This window comes from Puma concolor, chromosome E4 (assembly GCF_028749965.1).
Source record: "Puma concolor isolate L17-30 chromosome E4, mPumCon1.1.hap2, whole genome shotgun sequence".
NCBI classification, from domain to species: domain Eukaryota; kingdom Metazoa; phylum Chordata; class Mammalia; order Carnivora; family Felidae; genus Puma; species Puma concolor.
The window spans coordinates 49,463,867-49,486,716 of NC_141683.1; the positions used below are offsets into that span (position 1 = coordinate 49,463,867).

At 44.6% G+C, this 22,850-nt stretch overlaps 1 protein-coding gene across 6 annotated transcripts in view; it reads right to left on the minus strand.

Annotated features, from left to right (window-relative positions):
* Positions 1 to 2,734: 2,734 nt before the first annotated feature.
* Positions 2,735 to 22,850, minus strand: part of FAM20B (FAM20B glycosaminoglycan xylosylkinase) — a 41,832-nt gene continuing 21,716 nt past the window's right edge. For all 6 annotated transcript variants that reach the window (XM_086694348.1, XM_086694352.1, XM_086694351.1 and 3 more), the window contains 5 exons: positions 20,338 to 20,447; positions 6,743 to 6,914; positions 6,329 to 6,520; positions 4,929 to 4,988; positions 2,735 to 3,653 (listed from right to left, as the gene is read on the minus strand). In XM_086694348.1, coding sequence (XP_086550474.1) covers positions 3,422 to 3,653; positions 4,929 to 4,988; positions 6,329 to 6,520; positions 6,743 to 6,914; positions 20,338 to 20,447 — 766 coding nt within the window. In that variant the 3' untranslated portion in view covers positions 2,735 to 3,421. The remainder of the gene's footprint in view (positions 3,654 to 4,928; positions 4,989 to 6,328; positions 6,521 to 6,742; positions 6,915 to 20,337; positions 20,448 to 22,850) is intronic.

The window sequence follows — 22,850 nt, forward strand, 5'->3', positions numbered from 1 at the left end:
TCCCAGTTCCCCACCCCCCACCGCAATCATTGTGTACTTGTAACACCTTGGTTCCTTAGAAACCTGTGGCAGTAGAGTCCCCGGCCCCTGCCTTTGCAACCCAGACTTGAGGAATCGAAGGGAGAAAACCTGGCCTTCCCCGGACAATAGGTTTCACGAAGTCAGGTCTGTGTGGCTCGCTCGTGTGCCTAGCCACGGCTGGCTCAGCGGAGCGGCTCAGCGGGCGCCTGCTCAGTGAATGGTCTTTGTCACTTGGGGTCCACTCTCAGAGACTGAGAAGAGAACCTTTCACTAGCTTCAAGTTCTTCAGCAACATAAGTCAGTGCTTCCCTGTGTCAAAATAAATACATTTTTTTCTTGCTACGCTACATCTACGATTATATACAAACGTACGCCTTTACTCATGTTTCCTGAAGCTCCAGCTCATAAGGTAACTCTTACCAGACAGCTCCCTGACAGATGCTGTTTTCCTGTCACTGGTCAAACAAGAATACAGGGACCACTGAGAATGGAAGCTGAAGGATATGGTGGATGGGAAGGGAAAGCCGGAAGTCTTTTCTTTTTTTTCCTTTCTTTTAAGAAAAAGAAAAGACGAATTTCCTTGGGAGAATTCGTTGTTCAGGTGACACTGGAAAATTGCCACGTACACAGGATTCATCTTTTCTAAAATAATATGCAATGGATGTACCTGGATTCTTCCATTTCCTCCTTACATTTCATTTGACACATCAGTCCTCAGTGCAACAGGGAGAAATGCCTTATTAATATATTATTGAACAAAACTCTGAGCAAATCAGATCCTATTAATTTGTTTTGCACAATTATTTACATCCGAACCCACAACATAACCTCATATTAAAGAATAATTTAGAATGTAACTTCCATACCCATATTTCCCCAAACTCTGGAAGAAACGTATTTAGGAAGTGGGAGGAGGTAAGGAAATGGCAGGCAGTCCTGATTCTCCTCATCTGACAATATTAAAACGTACCCATGTCTACCTTTACACGTTCCCCCAGGCACGCTCAACCTCGGGCTGTCCGAGAACGCTTCCAGCAACTTGTCTGAGTATAATAGCGCTAAATAAACCACAAAGAGAACAGGGTCACAGAACTTAAAAAGATATCTACCTCCATTTTCAAAGAGAATTTAGTTTTTCTGAATTTTAGGGCTATAAGCCTATGCTTGGTTTTTCCAAGATGTGCCTAAACATGCTTTCCTAGCTTAATCCAATCCTGATTAGAACATGAATCTGTTCTAAGAGTCTTGTCACGACCACCCTATTAGCATATGACTTCAACCACGATAGATCTGAACACCTCTTAAGATCATGAAGTTTAAAACAGTAGAAAAGAGAATGAAATTAAACATTTCTGCAATGTTTTGAAAAAAAGGATGTGACATTTTCAAAGCAGCTCTCCCTCCTGCTTTTTTCCTTAGCAGTATCTTCTACCCTCAACATCATGAATGAAGTTCCCAGTTCGAGACCAATTCTCGCCCATCCCACTGGGACACACTCCCGGTGCCACGTGTCTGCAGGAGCACCGATCTGTCATTTAGTTCGACTAACATTCACCCACGCGGGCGGCGCCGGCCTCCTCCCGCCATCTGCCTCCGGCCAGCTCCCTGATACTCTGCGTCAGCACTACCCAAGGTGTTCTCGGGCTCAACTGTGAATTTCACTTGATACACATTGTAAATGGCCTTAAAAATCGGAATCTAAGGCCTCCTTTTGTTGACCCGACTTCAGTGTTTTGTGCTAATACCTGTCTTCTTAAATTCCTTTTTCAAGGAGCCCAACCCATTCTTGTGTATGTCTCGAAACGTACATACAAAGCACAAAAGCATCCTGACCTCATGCTATTGTTAAGTGGTGACAGGTTACTTAGCGGCCTTTCAGTGCGAGAAAATCAGGGCATACATTCTAGGCTGTTTTCGAAAGGGTGGCTGCCTGACACCGGTCTCTGATGGCTGGCATTAAATCGGCTCGCCCACACGCTTTAAGTACCAGTCTCTGCTTGACAGAAGTGAGAAGCTGGACCGGCACCCGGACAAGAGGCAGGAGAGATGGGTCCCCCGGTGGGCGGGCGCACCGAGCCTGTCTCCCTGGGGCCCTGTGCTTTACCGCAACTGCTTACGGGTCCGAGTCGCTCTGCGGGAACACAGACCGCACTGAGCCCGGGTCGTGGGCAGTGAGAGGACACGGGGAAACGATCCTACACCACCGGTTCAGAACGCCCGATGAAATGAAATGAGGACGTTAGGGCTTGATATAAATCAAAATCTTAAGGCCCTTCCTGGTGACCTCCTTAATTTTAAGGCTCAGAATGCTTAAAATTTTTGTTCCCAATCTTCTGCAAGGCCCAGGTCACAGGACAGGTCCAGCCGCCAGCAGGACGAGCACCATCCGCTCCGGGAGCAAGCTGGTTGTTCTCATGAGAAAGGCACAAACAGCACTGCCATTCTCTCGGGAACAGAGGCTTCGGTGACCAAATGCCTTAAAGGCTGAGGTGGAAATTCATTTCCGAAAAGAAATCAGGATGGCAGAGATCACAGGCAACTTCACTCTTATTCAAGGTATCGCCTCAATTTGCTTTGTTAATTTAGAAAAGATGTGCCTGCTTGGGGCAAAAGGGAAAAAGAAAGTCTCCGTGAGAGAATCACACTTGGACAACTTCCGGGTTAACTGGGACACCACTGTGGGAATGCGGGTCTCGCTGAGGTTCGAGTCACGTCTGCGTTTACGCACCTGCCAGGGGGGCTTCTCCGATTCTGGTTCTGCCCCTTCTTCCCTCCTCTAAACTATCCCGAAGAACACCACCACCCAATCACTTAGGAAGGAGCCCGAGCGTCTTTCCCGCCTTTGTCTTTCCCACTAATTCTATCCTAAAAACATATCCCTCCCAGGAGAGCATGCTATTTGGGCTCAACAGAACGCCAGGTCTCACTGGCTGCTACTCCTCAGGAGGCAGGAAAACTGCCAACTGGACTAGTCCTGGTTACAAAAGGACTCGAGATTACAAAGTGTTCTCAGAAAATCCACGGCTGTGGAGAAAGGATTAGAAGATGAACTCGAACTACACGCTCCAGAACCAACCCCAGCATTAACCCATCCAGGCGCCACACCTCAATCCACCCTTTGGCACGTGAGTTAGGACGGACCAAGCAGGAGGCCCACCGCGGGGGTGCGCAGATGCCGAGGGGGTCGGGTGGTCTGGCAGGAAGGCTCCTGGGGTCTGCAACCTGTCGTCTCTGCTTTAGTTTCTCCTACAGAAATCACCAAAGGAATCCAAGGCCACCCTGTCCCCTGTCACCCAGAGCTTGCCGCTGGCCGTTTCCAATCCATCGCATACCATTTGGAAGTGATTGTGCTGTTTCTCTAGCTTTGTAAAAAGTAGTTTCACTTATTTTGTGTGGCGAATTACAAGTGGGAAAGAGGCATCCTGTCTTCCACCAGCACAGCGTCCGCCCCAAACTGGTCAGTGCACTGCTTCACGGTGGCCAGGACGCTCAGGAGCCGCTGGTCCACGGCATCCAGGTGAGGCTCAGACAGCACGGGGGAGATGGGGTCATGGGCCATGGCGGATTTTAAGGCAGACTTCAGCACACCATTCTTTAGGTAGTTCAGTCTGTTCCAGGTAGAAACCCGAATGCTGCAAGAAAGTTTTAAGGCAGATTACATAAAACCGCTTACTATCAAAAGGAGTTTAAAGCTGGCTTGGTAGGCAAAAGTCAAGAAATAACTGGGGCGCCTGGGGGGCTCCGTCGGTTGAGAGTCCGACTCTCGGTTTCAGCTCAGGTCATGATCTCGAGGTTTCGTGAGATCGAGCCCCGCACCAAATTCTGCACTGGCAGCGCGGAGCCTGCTTGGGATTTTGTCTCCCTCTCTCTGCTCCTCCCCGACTCGTGCTGTCTCTGCCCCTGCCCCTCTCAAGGTGAATAGATAAAAATTAAAAAAAAAAAAAATTATGTAGAGACACCTGGGTGGCTCAGTCAGTTAAGCGTTGGATTCTTGATTTTGGCCCAGGTCGTGATCTCATGGTTGGTAGGATTGAGCCCCGCATCAGGCTCTGCGCGGACAGCGTGGAGCCTGCTTGGGATTCTCTCTCTCTCCCCCCCTGTCTCTGCGCCTCCCCTGCTTGTGTGCTGTCTCTCAAAATAAATAAATAAACTTAATAAAATAAAATAATAAAATAATACCAGCAATAATAATCTGAAATGGAGCTCTGAGAGCCCGATTCTTTCTCTCATTTTGATTTACCTTTTAATTTCTTTGTTTTCTAATACAGACTTTAAAAAAAAATAAATTACTAAGTGACTATGAAAAAGTTACTTCTGGTTTACACAACTTCAAATCAAGATATGCAGGGGCACCTGGGTGGCTCAGCCGGTTAAGCGTCCGACTTCGGCTCAGGTCATGATCTCACGGTCTGTGAGTTCGAGCCCCGCGTCGGGCTCTGGGCTGACAGCTCGGAGCCTGGAGCCTGCTTCAGATTCTGTGTCTCCCTCTCTCTCTGACCCTCCCCCGTTCATGCTCTGTCTCAAAAATAAATAAACATTTAAAAAAAAAAAAACCAAATCGAGATATGCAAACTTCAGGTGGTCTGTAGTGAGGAAGTGAGAGGACCTCAAACCCCAAGGTAAACAATACAGCAGCCAGGGATGCAGACTGTACTAGATTTTTGCTGGACAGAGGACTATTTTCTGATAGTAAAACAAATGTGAATATGTACTATTGAACAGACTGAAATTTTCTATTCATATAAAATTTGCAGTGACTTTTGAATTCCAGGGGTTCTGGGTTGGAAAAGCATAAAAAGCACTTGGTCAGTTATTAGAAATCTTAAGGCCAAGGAACCTACTGTACTGTTCCCTGAGCCTGGAAAGGAAGACAACACTGGCCGATGTATTTGATGTGCGTAACTTACATGCAACACTGATAGAGGGGGGCAAGAATGCTTCTCTCATCCAGTGATGGGTTCCCAAAGCTGAAAATTAAATTAAAACTTAGTGAATTAGTTAGTGGCACCAGTTCCCCGCTTAGCATCAGGGCAAGAGCAAATTCTCTAAGAAAACCCAAATGTGATCCTAGATAATTTCATGCTCCCACGGCTCAAATCACTTAAATTAAAAATAAACAGGGCATGACCAATTAGACATGGGATCCCTAACAGCCTGTACCGCAGTATCTAACAACAAACGCGCTCATTTACAAGGCTCCTCTCTTCTAGAAGCCAGCTACGGCAAGGTGCTGAGGCATAACCACATAACACAGGGTGGAGCCCGGGGACCAAAGGGAGGGCCTGAAGACCCCGAAACCTAGAAAGGCTTTAAGGGCGGGAAGAGAAATAAACGCTAGTCACATGATTCCCACTTGCTCTACTTCAAATCACCAATCAGAACAGAGCTGGCTCATCTATTCCTACAAGAAAGCAGATGGCCAGATTCAGACAGGAGAAGCTGCTCGGAAGGCTGACAGTGATTCCAAGCGGATGTAAAAATGATCTTAGCAGTAGTTCAGAATGAATGAGAAGTGGTTCTGGAAAAACCCACTCTGTGCTAGAAGCTCACCCTAACAGCCTGGAAGGTCTGGCGGCCCTCAGCACAGCGCAGGCCCTCAAATAATAAATGGCGAAGACGGAGTGCCTGGGGGGCTCAGTCGGTTAAGTGTTTGACTCTTGATTTTGGCTCAGGTCCACGATCTCACGGTTCATGAGATCGAGCCCCACATCGGGCTCTAAGCTGACAATGCAGAGCCTGCTTGGGATTCTTTCTCTGCCCCCCTCCTGCTCTCTCTCTCTCCCTCTCCCTCAAAATAAACATTAAAAAAGGAAAAAAAAAAAAAAAAGGAACTGCTCTTCTCATGATCATAAAAAGTCTGGGCCTAGACTGCCATAAATGAAGCAAAACATCCTATCGAACAAATTAATTCTTTAAACCGCATGACCCTTTGGACAGAATCAACTTAAGAGTAATTAAATTTCATGTTCTATTAAATATGTATTTCTCAAGACTCGAAACCTCGTCAAGGGAGAGTGACACAAGCAGCGAGCGAAAAATCAAAGACCCTGTTGTCCCGCAGTCTGTGTTGAGAATCACAGTCTTTGCCTCCTAGGGAAAAACCCCACTTCTCCACTTTTTAAAGCCCTCAGACCCGAGGGTGGAGGGCGTACAGATGGAAGGATGGGCGCCAAGGGCGAAGACCCTGACCGAAAACGGGAAGGACACCTTCTGGCGACCGCGTTCCGGACGTTTTCCAGGGCACCCGCGAACGCGCCCTGGTCCGCGCAGAATCCCCGAACTGACGAGGATAGCCGCGTGGCCCTACCTTTTGGCATTATCGAGAAGGATGAGCATGCTAGCGCCTTCGTCGTCTTGAAAGCTCTCATAGTGATGCCGGTCAGCGTTGCCGATCAGGTAATCGAAGACTGCGGTGTCGATGATGTCCAGGAGGCGCGGGCCGGAGTCGTAAGGGGACGTTTTCTTCACGGCGTCGCAGTAGCTCTCGTCGTACTCCCACCTGGAGGCGAGGGGCACCGCCGGGGGTATTTACCGGGCACCCGCGCTCTACCTGGCACCGTTTCAAACACAGAGAAGAGACGTCCCCGCCTGGCGGGCTGCCCCCAACCCTCACCTCCCAGCCCTGTGTGGTCCTGGACGGAAGCCCCGGCTCCTACACGGCGCGGCGGCTGGCCGGGCACAGGCCAGAACGAGGTGGCGGCCCGGCCACAGGAGCACGCACCTGGCCAGCTTGCCCTCTCGGTAAGTCCTGCCCCACGGGTGTCGGTGTTTCTGCAGAGGCCACACATCCGGAAGCCACAGCGTGACAGACCCCTCCATTGTGTCTCCGTCGGCACAAGCTGGCTCCGTTTCTCGGCAGTAGTAACACTTCCCGTAGAAACAAGTATTATTTCCTAAAGCGGAGAAAGGAGCCAAATACGCTTGAGGAAGAAAAGAAGACTCCAAGTTCTCCCCGACGATGTCAAAGGGAGCAGCTAAGTGAACAAATACTGTGAGAACAATGATCCTGAATGATATTTCAACATCGATTTATTTTCTATACAGGTAATAAAGGCACACGGTGAGAAGACAACGTCGGAAGGCACAAAAGGACATATCTGAAACAGTTCCTTGCCCTCTGTGTCCCTGCTAGCCAGTCCCTCTCCCAGGAGTCAAGTGGTGTCACAAGGATCTTTCCGAACTCACTTTAAGTAAAGAAAAGTCATGCCCTCTTCTCTTCGGTCAGGGCTGACACTGGCCGGAGCGCCCAGGGGAGGGGGAGTGGGCCTGCACGGGGTCAGGCTATGGGCTGGGAGTCTGGGTACATGGGGGTGGGAGTGGGGTGTAGCACAAATAAATACACTGAGGATAATGGGAACCAGGGTTCTCAGATGGAGAAGGGAGATTAACACACAGAAAGGGAGAAAACCAGAAGAAATCTTGTGGTGTTGAATTAGAACTGGAACTCCTGGTTTGAGAGCTTTAACACACAGGTATAGAAAAACACACAGATGTTTGTGAGTGTATACATGCATAGTTACACAGACGTGTGTGTGTACACAGCTTTCCAACCTCTGCCCCTCAAGAGAAAACCTGGCAACGATAATAAGCAAGCAGTAATGAGCACACTTAGCACTCGCATACTAGTTTCTAAATACCATTTTACTACTATCTTAAAAGGACCAAGGGCTCCTTGGAGAAACAGGTGACTCTAGGGTGGGGGCAGGGAAAGTGCGAGACGGATCTGGGTCCTGTTGCTATGCCAGGTGTAAGGAAGCACTCAGAGAATGATGGGGACATTCCAAAACCCACTGGTCAAATCTGGGACAGTTGGAGCATCAAAGAAGTAACAACAAATTATAACTCTGAGTAAATTAAGAGTCTGGGAGTTCATAGTAATATCAACAAATAACTAAATCAATGTTGGTCACCGGGGGAGAGTTCTGCCCTTTAACAGAATGGAGACTATTAAGTCTAGAAAGAATGATAAAATTAGCAAATAACTATTTGACAACTATCACAGTAGTAACTGATTCAGGCAAGAATTATCAATGAATGTCAAACAAAACTGGTGGGTAAAAGTTCGATGAGGATAGAATATTTACAGTTCTAGAGTACCTCACAATAAAGTATTCAATAATTGCTAGTAAGTATAAAATACTAACTTTACACTGGAGGAAGCTTACAGATGCCTACCATCAAGTGATAAAAGTTAACATCACCGGGGCGCCTGGGTGGTTCAGTCGGTTAAGTGTCCAACTTTGGGTTAGGTCATGATCTCACGGTTCGTGAGTTCAAACCCTACCTCTGGCTCTCTGCTGTCAGCGCAGAGCCTGCTTGGGATCCTCTATCCCCCTCTCTCTGCCCCGCTCACACATGTTCTCTCTCTCTGCTCTCTCAAAAATAAACATTAAAAAAGTTAACCTCACCTGTAATGGGGCACAGCAACAAATCTACATCATGTGCCTCCTAATATGATGTACCGAGAAGAGCACAATAGCACCTCTCGGGTATTCCCACCCAAACTTTTAAATCATGAGGAAATATCAGACAAACTCAAATTAAGAGATACTCTATAGGAACACCTAGGTGGCTCAGTCAGTTAAATGTCTGGCTCTTGATCTTAGCTCAGGTCATGATCTCAGGGTTCGTGAGTTCAAACCCCGCATTGGGCTCTGCGTTGGAGATTCTCTCTCTTTCTCTGTCCCTCTCCAGCTCGTGTGCGTGGGTGCTCCCTCTCAAAACAAATAAACAAACGTTAAAAAAAGAGAGAGATTCTATAAAGTAACTGGCCTGCACTGTTACCAAATGTTCAAAGTCATGGAAAAACAAGGAGAGTGAAGCTAAAATGACAACTAACACAACACACGATCCTAGACGGAGTTCTGGACATTACAGGGAAAGTGGCGAAATGTGAACAACGTCTGTGTGTTAGACGCTGATGCCGCATCAACGGCAAATAATCTCCTGATGTTGCCGACTGAATGCAGCTGTGTAGGAGGGTGTTCTGGTGCTTGGGAAATACTGAAGTACTCATTCACTAGTGTATTCCTGTCTGCACCCTATTCTCCAATGGTTGAAAACTGTTTAAGGAATCTGGGGGACTCTGGACCATCTCTGCAACCTTTGTACAAATCTAAAATTATTTCAAAATAAGAAGGTGAGGGGCACCGGGGTGGCTCAGTTGGCTAGGCGTCTGACTCTTGACTTCAGCTCGGGTCATGATCTCATGCTTTGTGAGTTCGAGCCCCACATCAGGCTCTGTGCTGAGAGTGCAGAGCCTGCTGGGGATTGTCTCTCTCTCCCTCTCTCTGACCCTGCCCCACTTGCTCTCCTTCTCTCTCTCAAAATAAATAAACTTAAAACAAAATTATTAAAAAGTAAATAAATAAAAAGTTTAGGGGCACTTGGGTGGCTCAGTCAGTTGAGCGTCCGACTTAGGCTCAGGTCATGATCTCGCGGTCCGTGGGTTCGAGCCCCGCGTCGGGCTCTGCGCTGACAGCTCAGAGCCTGGAGCCTGTTTCGGATTCTGTGTCTCCCTCTCTCTCTGCCGCTCCCCTGCTGGCACGCGCTCTCTCTCTCTCTCTCTCTTTCAAAAATAAGTAAACATTAAAGAAAATATTTTTAAAAAGTTTAAAAAAGCAAATCTAAAAGGTAAGTGATGTTTTCTTGGCCCTCCATCGCTATTAAATATAGCCATCAAATGAGCTAATTTCCTCCATGTAACCCCTTCACATACTCCTTGAATGACTGTTCATGTTCTCACGCACACGTGTCCCTAAAGAGATGGGCAGCAATCAAACGTTCTGGTAATTCCAGCCCCTAGCACAGCACACACTCCATTGAAATAAAACCACTCCACGCCCACCCACAAAGCTGACTGTATCACTCTTGTACCTTAAAAACATTTCTAGGTAAAGAATAGTTGAATTAATTGAACAATATACCACATATATAATGTTTATAATTATAAAAATATAAACTTCTAAATTTAACTTGATCCCATCAGAAATACGAGCAGATCAGGGCACCTAGGTGGCTCAGCTGGTTAAGTGTCCGACTCTTGATTTTGGCTCAGGCCATGATCTCACGGTTCATGAGATCAAGTCCCATGTTGGGCTCTGTGCTGGCAGCCCGGAGCCTGCTTGGGGTTCTCTCCCTCCTTCTCCCTGCCCCTCCCCCACTTGCACACTCATGCTCTCTTGTGTGTTCTCCTCTCTCCAAACAAAACAAAACAAAACAAAACAAATACCAACAGATCTTTTAGACAGTAACTGGATAAAACGATTTTTAAGGTAATAAGGAAAAAGAAAAAAACTATTAGCAAACTCTTAAAATAAATCTCAAAGAGCAGGACTAACCCTCTCAAAACATACCATGACACCTCAATAATTAAACCATAGATCAACTCATGAACAGACAGGAGCAGGACAGGAAGTCCAGAAACTGAAACACATACAAACGAAAATTTATTTCAGGGGGAAAAAGACCACCGCTGTAGTAAGCTGGGATAACTACTGGGACAAGTGACAGCCACCCAGAAAAATGACACAAACAGCTGGGGCCATACTTCATCCACACACCAGGGTAAATTCTAACTATGTCAAAAAGTTAAATGTGAAAAATAAAACTATAAAAGTACTTAAAATTAAAAAGGCGGAATTCTCCCATCATCTTCGAGCAAGCAAGGCTAACGATGATTCAAAATCAGAAAATCTGTAAGAAAAGATGGATCGATCACATTCAAAACAAACAAAAAATTTCTATAACGCAAAATGATACCATAAGCAAAGTCAAAAAAAAGAACTGGGAAAAATATTTGTATCTCGTATCACAAAGGGCTGTCTTCCCTATGTATGAGCTCCGATAATTTGGTAAGAGCAGTGGCAGAGCTGAAAATGAGCAAAGGATACACAAAGACAGGTAAAAGAAAATACAAACGGCTCTTAAACAAATGAAAAGATGACACATCTGAAAGACACAAAAGCCAAAGCTCGGTCACATGCTGTTGCTGATGCTAATGGAAAAGAGGGGTTCTCACACATCACTACTGGGAACGTAAACTGGTTAACATCCGTGTAAAAGTACATGTGCCCTTTGACCCGGCACTTTCGCTTCTGGATAGATTTGATCATGTATGAAGTTATATATGTGTACATATTAATTCTGGGCAACACTGGTTGTAAAAAAAAATACCGGAACTTGTATGTCCAATAAAGGTCTGCTTAAATGAGTCATGGCAGATCCATACAACAGAGCACTGTACAGCTGGCAAAACAACAAAAGAATGAAGAAGCTCTTTATATGATAATAGATTTCTAAGACATATTAGGTAAAAGAAGAAGATGCAAAAGTACGTACAGTATGACATATGTATTATAAAAGTGGCAGAGTTAAATAAAAATATACATTCGTATTTGATACAAAAAAGGACATAAAGAAATTACTAACAGAGATGACCACTGGGAGGAAGGAGAAGGAATGGAGAGATGAGGGGGAAACTCTTCTTATAATCTTTCTAATACTTTTTAAAAATTCTGAGTTGTGTGAATGTCTTACTGATTCAAAAATTTTTTTAAAAACAAGCAGAACACTGCAGCAAAGCCTGCTGCCTCTATGACAAAACCCAAACTCCTGAGTTTGCTAAGACCCTTTGTAACTGAATGGAGTATGGTGTACTGGCTGAGTGTGAAGTAGGGTCAGGTTTCTGGGGTTAAAATATGGACCGCAATTAGACGTGAGACTTAGACGTCATTAGACGTGAGACTTTGGGCATGTAATCTCACCTCTCTGAGCTTCCTCTGTAAAATGGACAGAGCAGCCCTCTTCCACTGGGTTGTGAAAAGCAAAAGGGATAACCCACAGTCATGCTCACCACGGAGCCTGACACAATGTCAGAGACCAATCAATGCCATCTACTTGTTATTAATAATCTGCCCTCCAATCTGCCTTTCCAGACTTCAATATCCCTCCCTGTTCACTGCCATGAACCTAGGCTCTGAATCTTTTACTATTTCCTGGATGCATCAAGCTTTTACAACTGGTTTTCTGATCACCTTCGTCTCCATGTTCTCCTTGAATGAACCTGTAATAATCAAATCTATACTTCCGGTCCACACTTCTCTCCTAGGCTGTAGACTTCAGCACCTAAATGACCAGTCAACATTTACCCCTGGATGTTCCTGTCAAGGTAAGATTTTGTACCAAATTCCACTGTGTACAACTGTAATTCTTGGGACACCGGCTGGGTATTCTACAATTCAACTCAGTTCTGACACTATCTACCCAGAGACAGCACAAGACTCCAGAAGTTAAAGTCTCAGTCCCACAAGAACACAAACTTGTGCAGCCACTCTGGAAAACGGTATGGAGGTTCCTCAAAAAACTAAAAATAGAACTACCCTACAACACAGCAATTGCATTTCTAGGCATTTATCCAAGGGATACAACTGTGCTGTTTCAAAGGGACACATGCACCCCCATGTTGATAGCAGCACTATCAACAATAGCCAAAGTATGGAAAGAGCCCAAATGTCCATCGATGGATGAATGGATAAACAAGATGTGGTGTGTATGTATGTATACACACACACACACCACACACACACACACACACACACACACACACACACACATACACACACAATGGAGTATTACTCGGCAATCAAGAAGAATGAAATCTTAAAAAAAAAAAGAATGAAATCTTGCCATTTGCAACTACGCGGATGGAACTAGAGAGTATTATGCTAAGTCAAATTAGTCAGAGAAAGACAAATATCATATGACTTCACTCATATGAGGACTTTAAGACACAGACAGATGAACACAAGGGAAGGGAAATAAAAATAATATAGAAACGGGGGGGAGGACAAAACATAAGAGACTCTTAAATATGGAGAACAGACGGTTACTGGAGGGGTTGTGGGAGAGGGAATGGGCTAAATGGGTAAAGGGATTAAGGAATCTACTCCTGAAATCGTTGTTGCACTATATGCTAACTAATTGGGATGTAAATTTAAAAAATAAAATTAGAAATAAAAAAATAAATAAGAAAGATTAAGGGAGCCTGGCTGGCTCAGTTTGTACAGCATGTGACATCTTGATCTTGGGGTTGTAAGTTCAAGCCCCATACTGGGTATAGAGATTACTTAAAAATATAATCTCAAAAAAGTAAAATAAATAAAATAAAATTAGAAAGATTAAAAACTTAAGGGGAAAAAAAGTCTTAGTCCCACAAGACTGTGCTCCAATTCACATGCCAGTTGTAAGTCTAGGTGGTCACCTGGGCTTCTCACGGACTGGCTTAAAACTCAAGAGGTTTCTATAAGCCCTTCCTGGGGTCTGACTAATTTGCTAGGGCAGAAGAATATACACTGAGGAAAGGACAGTCTCTTCCGTGAATGCTGTTGGGAGAACTAGACAGCCACATGCAGAAGAATGAAACCGGACCACTTCCTTTTACCATACACAAAATTAACTCAAAATGGATTGAAGACTTGAACCTAAGACCTGAAACCATAAAATGCCTAGAAGAACAGGAGGAGAAGAACATATAGGCAGTAAGCTCCCTGACATCAGTCTGGGTGATGATTTTTTTTGGATCTGACACCAAAAGCAAAAGCAACAAAAGCGAAAATGAACAAATGGGACTACATCAAACTAAAAGCTTCTGCACAGCAAAAGAAACCATCAACAAAATGAAAAGGGGCTGATATCCAAAATAAATAAAGAACTCTTACAATTCAATAGCAAAAAAACAACCCGATTTTAAAAAGTGAGAAGATCTGAATCAACAGCTTTCCAAAGAAGACATATAAGTGGCCAACAGTACACGAAAGGTATTTCACCAATCAACAAAACTAAAATGCAACCGAGAGAATGGGAGAAGACATTTGCTAATGACATCTCTGATAAAGGGTTAACACCCCAAATTGATAAAGAACTTAACAAACTCAACACCCAAAAAACAATCCAGTGAAGAAATGGGCAAGAGACATGAATAGACATTTTTCCAACGAAGACATCCAGATGGCTAACAGACACATGAAAAGATGCTCCACATCACTTATCATCAAGGAAAATACAAATCAAAACCACAATGAGATACCACCTCACACCTGTCAGAATGGCTAAAAAGAACAACTCAGGAAACAACATGTTGGTGAGGATGTGGAGAAAGGGGAACACTTTTACACTGCTGGTGGGAATGCACACTGGTGCAGCTCCGCTGGAAAACAGTATGGAGGTTCCTCAAAAGTTAAAGTAAAACTACCCTACGATCCTGCAACTGCACTACCAGGCATTTACCCAAAGGATTCAAAAATACAGATTTGAAGGGGCACATGCACCACCCCACTGTTTACAGCAGTGCTATCAACAATAGCCCAACTATGGAAAGAGCCCGAGTGCCCATCAACTGATGAATGGATAAAGAAGATGTGGTATACATACACAACAGAATATTAGTCAGCCATCAAAAAGAATGAAATCTTGCCATTTGCAACGATGCGGATGGAGCTATAGTGAAGTCAGTCAGAGAAAGACAAATACCATGTGACTTCACTCATATGTGGAATTTAAGAAACAAAACACACGAACATATGTGAGGACGAAAAAAAGACAGGAAACAAACCATAAGAGATTCTTAAAGATAGAGAACAAACTGAGGGTTGATGGAGGGAGGTGGGTGGGGAATGGGCTAGATGAGTGATGCGTACTAAGGAGGGCACCTGTGATGAGCACTGGGTGTTGTATCTAAGTGACGAATCACTAAATTGTACTCCTGAAACCAATATCGCACTGTATGTTAACTGACTAAAATCCAAATGAAAATCTGAAAAGGGGAGCCTGGGTGGCTCAGTCAGTTGAGCATCTGACTCTTGACTTCAGCTCAAGTCATGATCTCACGGTTGTGAGACTGAGCCTGGTGTTGGGCTCCATGCTGGGTGTAAAGCCTGCTTACAATCCTCTCTCCTCCCTCTGCACCACCCACCCCCGCCACCATTCATGTTCTCTCCCTCTCTCAAAAGAATTTTTTAAAAAGAAAAAAGGTGTTTCACATCATTAATCACGAGAGAAATGCAAATCAAAACCACAATGAGATATCATCTCACACCTGTTAGAATAGGTATACTCAAAAGACAAAGTGTTGGTGAGGATACGGAGCAAAGGGAACCCTTGTGTACTGGGTGGGAATGTGAACTGATGTAGCCACCACGGTAAACACTATGGAGGTTTCTCAAAAAATTAAAAAATGGAACTAACGTATGATCTAACAATTCTGAGTATTTACTAGAAAAAAAACCCCACCAACTTGAGGGGTTGGTGCCTCAACGTTCCCTGTGGCATTATTTACAATAGCCAAGATACGGAAACAACCTAAGTGTCCACCGATGAATGACTACTGCTGTATGTGTATGTATATGTGTGTGTGTGTGTGTGTGTGTATATATATATTTATATATGTATACATATGTACACACATACATATGTATATATGTGTATATGTATATATGTGTATATACGTATATATGTACATATACATATATGTATATATGTATATACACACACATATACATACACACACACACACAAAATGAAATATTATTTGGCCATAAAAAATAAGAATGAAATCTTGCCATTTGCAACAACATGGATGGACTTTGAGGGCATTATGCTAAATGAAAGAAGCCAGACAGAGAAAGACAAATACCATCTGATCTCACTTACGCGTAGAATCTAAAAACAAAACCAAAAAACAATCCAAAACTAAGTTCTCAGATACAGAGAACAGACTGGTAGTTGCCAGAGGCGGTGGGGTATACAGTGGGCGAAATGGAATAAAGTGGGTCGAAAGGTACAAACTTCCAGTTATGAAATAGGTTGTTCCTGGGGGTGTAAAGCACAGCATGGCGACTATAGTTAATAATACTACAATGAAACTTGCTAAGCGAATAGATCTTAAAAGTCCTCACCACAAGAAAAAATTCTGTAACTACGTACGGCGATGGATGTTAACTAGACATCGTGGTGATAAAATGTGAAGCCATTGCGATGCATACCTGAAACTAACATAAATGTTGTATGCCAATTATAGCTCAATAAAAAAAAAAATTCCTGGAGAGGCTCATAGGAAAGCAGTTAACCCCCTAGACTACTGGTTTATTACAAAGGATACAAAGCAAAAACCTGATGGAGATAAACAGGGCAAGGTTTCCAACAAAGGAGCTTCTGTCCTCATGGGGCCTGGCCAGTGGCATATGGAAGCATTCTGGTTAACTAATCTGGAAACTCCCAAATCCCATACTGCTGGCATTTTCATGGAGGGCTTTCTCAGAGAGGAACAGTCAATTATTAACTCTATTTTCAACACCCCTCTCCTCCCTGGAGAATTGGAGGTGGACGGTGGGGTGGTGGTGAAAATTCCAAGTTTCCGATTGTGGCTTGTCTCTTTGGTGACGAGCTCCCGTCCAGGAGGCATCCGGAAGCCCACGTGGCGTCACCTCAAGAGAACAAGAGACACCCCTGTGCTGTTATTGCTTAGGAATTCACCAGGGTTGTAGGAGTTCTGTGCAGGCACTGGGGGCAGAGCCAAATATACCTATTTCTTATTATTTCACACAAGGAAATGAAATGTCCAAAATTTGATTCACTGTCTTCCTCCTCTTCACCTCCCCAGGTCTGCTCCTTTGCATACATTCCCACGACAGCTAACAGCTTTGTTATACCCTGAGTCATCCAATCCAGGAACTTGGGAGTCATTCTTAATTTTTCCTTCTCTCTCAATTGTCCCACTCAGCCCAAATGTTCACAAATCCGTTCCATTTTAATTCTCGAGCGTCTCTTAACTCTTCCTCTCTGCCGTCCTTACTCCGGTTCTGGCTCGTACCACACACGCGGTTCGCACACAGCCTCTATGTGCTCTCATCGCTCATCTCATCCCCTTCCCAACCTCATCCCCATCCTCCACGAAGCCGCCGCAGTTGGGTTTCCAAAATTCCATTCTGATCTTCCCGTGCTCCAGCTTTTTTAACGGCCTCCCACTGCCTAGGCAAAACGTCGCCACTTCTAAGCCTGGTGCGCAAGGCCCTTCAGTGACATCGTTCGGATCACCTGCCTTCCCCCCTCACCGGCACCACACCCCCCTTCACTTTAGCTAAATTACACAGTCTCCTGAGCTTGCCACAGGCTTCTCTCACTTCTCGTCACCTTGTCCGTGCAGCGCCCGCCACTTGGAACACGGTTAACTCAGGGAGCCCGTGCACCGGATGGGAACAAAATTACATTTTTATTTTCATTAGCTTCTATCTGAAACTTAGCATTTCCGTCAGTTATGATGGCAGGGAGCAAACCAGGGTGGAATTAGCATCACCTGTGACTTTTTCACAGAAGAAATTAGACTTTTTGTATCATATTAGCACTGTTGCAGACAGCCCAAAGTATCATTCATACACAGTCTGAGATTATGATTATGATCTTGTTATTTCGTGTGTTAATAACAAAGCACATACTAGTATATCACAAACTTGCTTTTTCTAATTTTTAATAACAAAACTATATTTCAATATTATTGGTTTCATTTAGAATTCTATGTATCCTAATTTATGTATTTAAAAACATTATTTTGAGAAAAGCTCCTCTCTAGCATGCCAAGAGTCTATAGTACAGAAAAGGTTAGAGTCTGGACACCCAGGATGTGCCTTCCCACTCTGCCTTCCTGGAGGATTGCTATTCTCCCTATAAGACTTGAATGAAATACCACCTTCGCTATCGAACTGTCACCTTGACCCTCACATCTGCCCTTCCCTTCCACACGCTCACAGGCCCTCTGTACGTGTCTGGCTTCCTTGTTAGACGAAACTCCTGGAAGACAGGAAGGTGTTACTCATTTTTGTATATTCAGCACCTGGTTCAGAGCCTACCACACAGAAGTGAAACAGAATTTTGTTGAAAGAATGTCATTTTTTAAATGTTTATTTTTGAGAGAAAGAGAGACAGCGGGGAGGGGCAGAGAGAGAGTGGGGGACCCAGAATCCAAAGCAGGCTCCAGGCTCTGAGCTGTCAGCACACAACCCGACGCGGGGCTCACGGCTTGTGTCACAAGCTGCGAGATCATGACCTGAGCCAAAGTCAGAAGCTTAACCGACTGAGCCACCCAGGCACCCCTGAAAGACTGTAAAAGAATATAAGCGGATGATGGGGTGCCTGGGTGGCGCAGTCGGTTAAGCGTCCGACTTCAGCCAGGTCACGATCTCGCGGTCCGTGAGTTCGAGCCCCGCGTCAGGCTCTGGGCTGATGGCTCAGAGCCTGGAGCCTGCTTCCGATTCTGTGACTCCCTCTCTCTCTGCCCCTCCCCCCTTCATGCTCTGTCTCTCTCTGTCCCAAAAAAAAAAAAAAAAAAAAAAAAAAAAGAATATAAGCGGATGAAATATTTGAGAGTCTGAAAATCCGGGTCTGAGTCCTGGCTAACAAGTAGTAGCTATGTGACTTTGGGGAAGTCCTCTAATTCCTTCGAGCCTCTTTCTCAGGTGTGAAATATAGGTACATCTCCCTTACTTACTGCATTCTTTTGTCAACATGATCAAAATAAGGTAACTGTGTAAGTGCTTTGTTGAGCTGCAAGGGTCACACAGAACTTAGTTGTTATTATATGAAGTTATCTCATAACATATTTTTAAAAATTGTGCTAAGGTCAGCTCATTATTTAAAATCTACCTCCAGCCAAATCCGTCTACCTGCTGCTACGGATTGAATGTTTCTGTACCCCCAAGTTCATATGTTGAACCCCTAATCCCCAGTGTGCTGGCATTTGAAGGTGGGACTTCCAGGAGGAGCCCTCATGATGGGGTTCACGCCCTCGTAAGAAGAGACAGCAGAGATGATTCCTCTCTCATTCTCTCTGCCAGTGTGAGGACACAGCAAGACGGTGGCTGACTATAAACCAGGAAGAGTGTCCTCACCAGAACCCAACTGTGCCGGCACCCTCATCTCGGACTTCCAGCCTCCACGACTGGGAGAAATAAATCTCCACTGTTTAAGCCACGTGGTCCATGAGATCTTCCGGCAGCGCCCACTGAGACGCTGCTCTGTGCTGAGGGTGCGTCCAGAAGCTCATTCCCCAAGTGTGCCAACCCCACGCCCTGGCCTGTCTCTATGCCCTCGCTCCGTTCTTCCTTTCTGTTACTTCGCCTGATGCCCAGCGAAGACGCTGCCTGGGTGGCTCCTACTGATGCTTCAATACTCAGTCTCAGTGACAATAACCTCCTCTACAAACCTTTTTCTGGCCTCTCCCTCTCCCACCCCTCGCACCGTGTCTGAGAGTTAACCTTCTGTGAGTCTCCAGAGAGCAGAGGCTCTGGCCTATTCTTGACCTCCTCTCATCCAGCAGGAACTTGTGTTTGCCTGAGCATAAAATTGGACAGGCAAAGATGATTAGAAAATATATGAAACAAATCACGACACTGTGTGTTTTTGCTTATTTGTAAGAACAGTGTAGCTTGGCCTTCTATGTTTAAATTCTGAATGATGAATCTGTCATAAGCCCTTTAAATACTCAATTTCACCTCATTGGAAATACAAATCCATTCATTCTAGCCAAGCAAGCTGAAATTCATCTCGCAATGCTGTTTTGATAGTCATATCATAATGCAGAGCGCTGTGTCATTGAAAATGTCACCACGATGAGGCTGAAACAAGAGCCCCCAGCACCTCTGAATCCCTCCCGTTCTCACTGTGCCCACAAGGAGAACTGGAGTGAGAATTTAGCTCAGAGTCCTCACCCTGGAGTGAGAAGATGGAGAACGGAGACCAGAGGGACCACAGCCAGTTCTATGCACAGTGAGTTATAGGCTGACCCTTTCAGAGCAGAAGGCAGCGGTGATCTTTCAGGCCCACATGCAACCCTACAAGGGCATTTCTGACCCTCTTACAGGCTTGCCTTAGGGTTTCCTCAATTCTAAGGAGATAGTTCCCAAGAAAGGACATGTATAGGAAAAACACCTCCAAGTCAATAATACACATTCAGGCTAAAATTTAAGTTTGAGATTTACTTTGAGATCAAGCAGAAGGAAAAGAAGTTATCACCTGCTTACACTATCAGTCAACTATGTCACTTCCTACTTCACAGACACAACAAAGCACACATCAGGGAAAACTTTCGCTTTCTGGCCACCTGCCGTCAGATCCATTTCCCCCAGTGACCTGAGAACAAGTTACCTGATTTGATTTTGTGCTCCCTTGAGTTCTTCAGTTCCTGAAAGTCACAAACCAGCTTGTGCCATGATAGTTAATAACTTATTAACTACTCCTCTATTTAAATGTCCTCTATAATCTTCTTACCTACGGTTAGGAAGGTGCTCAACAGCTGCTCCGTGGCAACAGGCTTGATCTCTGTCCGCAGATTAACAAATCTGCCAACCACTAAGGGCGCTCGGCGGAAACCCAGGATCCTGGTTTGGGAGGTTGAAGAACAGAAGAGAAAAATCTGTGGGGGTGTATTTGACAAAGTAGTCTTAAAAAGATATTGTTGTTTCATAGGTAAATGTATATATTTTGAAGATTTTATTTGTAAGTAATCTCTACCCCCAACATGGGATCGAACTCATGACCCCAAGATCAAGGGTCGCACGCTCTACTGACTGGGCCAGTCCAGTGCCCCTGCAGGTCAGTCTGTTTTAAAGGTACGTATATTTATGAGCTTAATATCAAGATGTAGGTCATTTATTTTAATATGTACTTCAGCAAAAGGGATAAGGCAAATCTGGCCAAATGTGGACAGTTGCTAAATCGGGGAAATAGATACACGGGTTCATTATACCGTTCTAATTTGTTAGAAATCTTTCATAATAAAAAATTTTAAATAAATTTTAACAAAGCATTAAAAAATGGGCTTAAATACAGAGAAAGACAGATACCATATGTTTTCACTCTTATGTGGATCCTGAGAAACTTAACAGAAACCCATGGAGGAGGGGAAGGTAAAAAAAAAAAAAAGAGGTTAGAGTGGAAGAGAGCCAAAGCATAAGAGACTCTTTTTTTTTCCAACGGTTATTTATTTTTGGGACAGAGAGAGACAGAGCATGAACGGGGGAGGAGCAGAGAGAGAGGGAGACACAGAATCGGAAACAGGCTCCAGGCTCTGAGCCATCAGCCCAGAGCCTGACGCGGGGCTCGAACTCCCGGACCGCGAGATCGTGACCTGGCTGAAGTCGGACGCTTAACCGACTGCGCCACCCAGGCGCCCCAAAGCATAAGAGACTCTTAAAAACTGAGAACAAACTGAGGGTTGATGGGGGGTGGGAGGGAAGGGAGGGTGGGTGATGGGTACTGAGGAGGGCACCTTTTGGGATGAGCACTAGGTGTTGTATGGAAACCAATTTGACAATAAATTTCATATATTGAAAAAAAAATAAAAATAAAAATAAAAAATAAAAAATGGGCTTAAATCCATACATAGGTTCAAAGCTTTGGGTAAAACAGCACACTGGCAGGAAACTATCAGATTAATCTGAAGGATTAACCCATAGGACTACTTAAATACAGATACACGCGAAGATAACTTCTCTCTAATGGTCTAAAGTATAACCTTATGGTTGAGCAAAATCATTTTTTAAAAAATGAAATTTACTGGCAAAAAAATACACACTCACTGAAGAAAGTTGGAGGGGCAGGACTTGGAACACACAGAATCGTTATGATGAAGAAAATAAAGATCACCCATAATTCCGCAGCCCAGAAATAACTATTGGACTTTTGGCATATGAGCATTTTTCCCTTTACACATATATATAAAAACATACACACTCTTGTGTATATACACAATGGAGATTATACTATACCCAATTTTGTATCCTGCTTTGCATTCATCATTATATCATGAGCCTTTTCTCATGTCATCATAAAACTTTTAAAAACAGCTGTGTAGGGGAGCCCGGGGTGGCTCAGTCGGTTAAGTGTCCAACTTCAGCTCAGGTCATGATCTCACAGTTTGTGGGTTCGAGCCCCGCATCAGGCTCTGTGCTGACAGCTCGGAGCCTGGAGCCTGTTTCGGATTCTGTGTCTCCCTCCCTCTCTGCCCCTCCCCCACTCGCACTCTGTCTCTGTCTCTCTCAAAAATAAATATTGAAAAAAATTTTCTTAAACAGCTGCGTAAATAAAGAATCCACTGTTCGGGGTTGCTGACTGACTCTGTCTTAATCTTAGAAAAGCCGCAAAAGCAAGTTAATCAACTGAGGTGTCAAAATAACAAGCATCGAGAGGACCTCCCAAGGCCAGAGAAGGTGGTCAAATCCTAACGTAATGGAGAAATAGCAACCCAGAGCAGAGACGTGTCGGGAGCCATGGATGGGAAAGAAGAGTTGGAAAGTACTTTTCCTCCCTACTGACCAGCGCCAGGCCAAACAACAGCAGCCAGTTTAGCGCGGAGGGGCCACGTCACAGCGGCAGTTAACAAAACGGGTGGGGGTACTGGCTAGAGAATAACTTGCAGGCTCTGAGGTAGGGAAGGACTTTTAAATACAAGGCCCCCAAAGCACAAGTCACGCATTGGAACATTAGTGTATTTAATTAACACCAAAGGCCGTGATTTCTGCACAAAGACAACTTCACTTGAAGTTAACATACAGGCGGTTGTGCTGTGAAAAGGTAAGGAGACGTTCAATTTTGCTAATAACTGGGGGAAAACGAAAATAAGTAACAATGATGTACCACTTTATTTGACTGGATTAACACAAATTAGTGTGTTGGACGCTATGAACTACTGGTATAGATACGGGAAAATGATCTTCACGCACGGCTGGTGTCCATCAGCAGGGAAACAGGAAGGGGTTTGGGAATGAAGAAAATGGAAACAA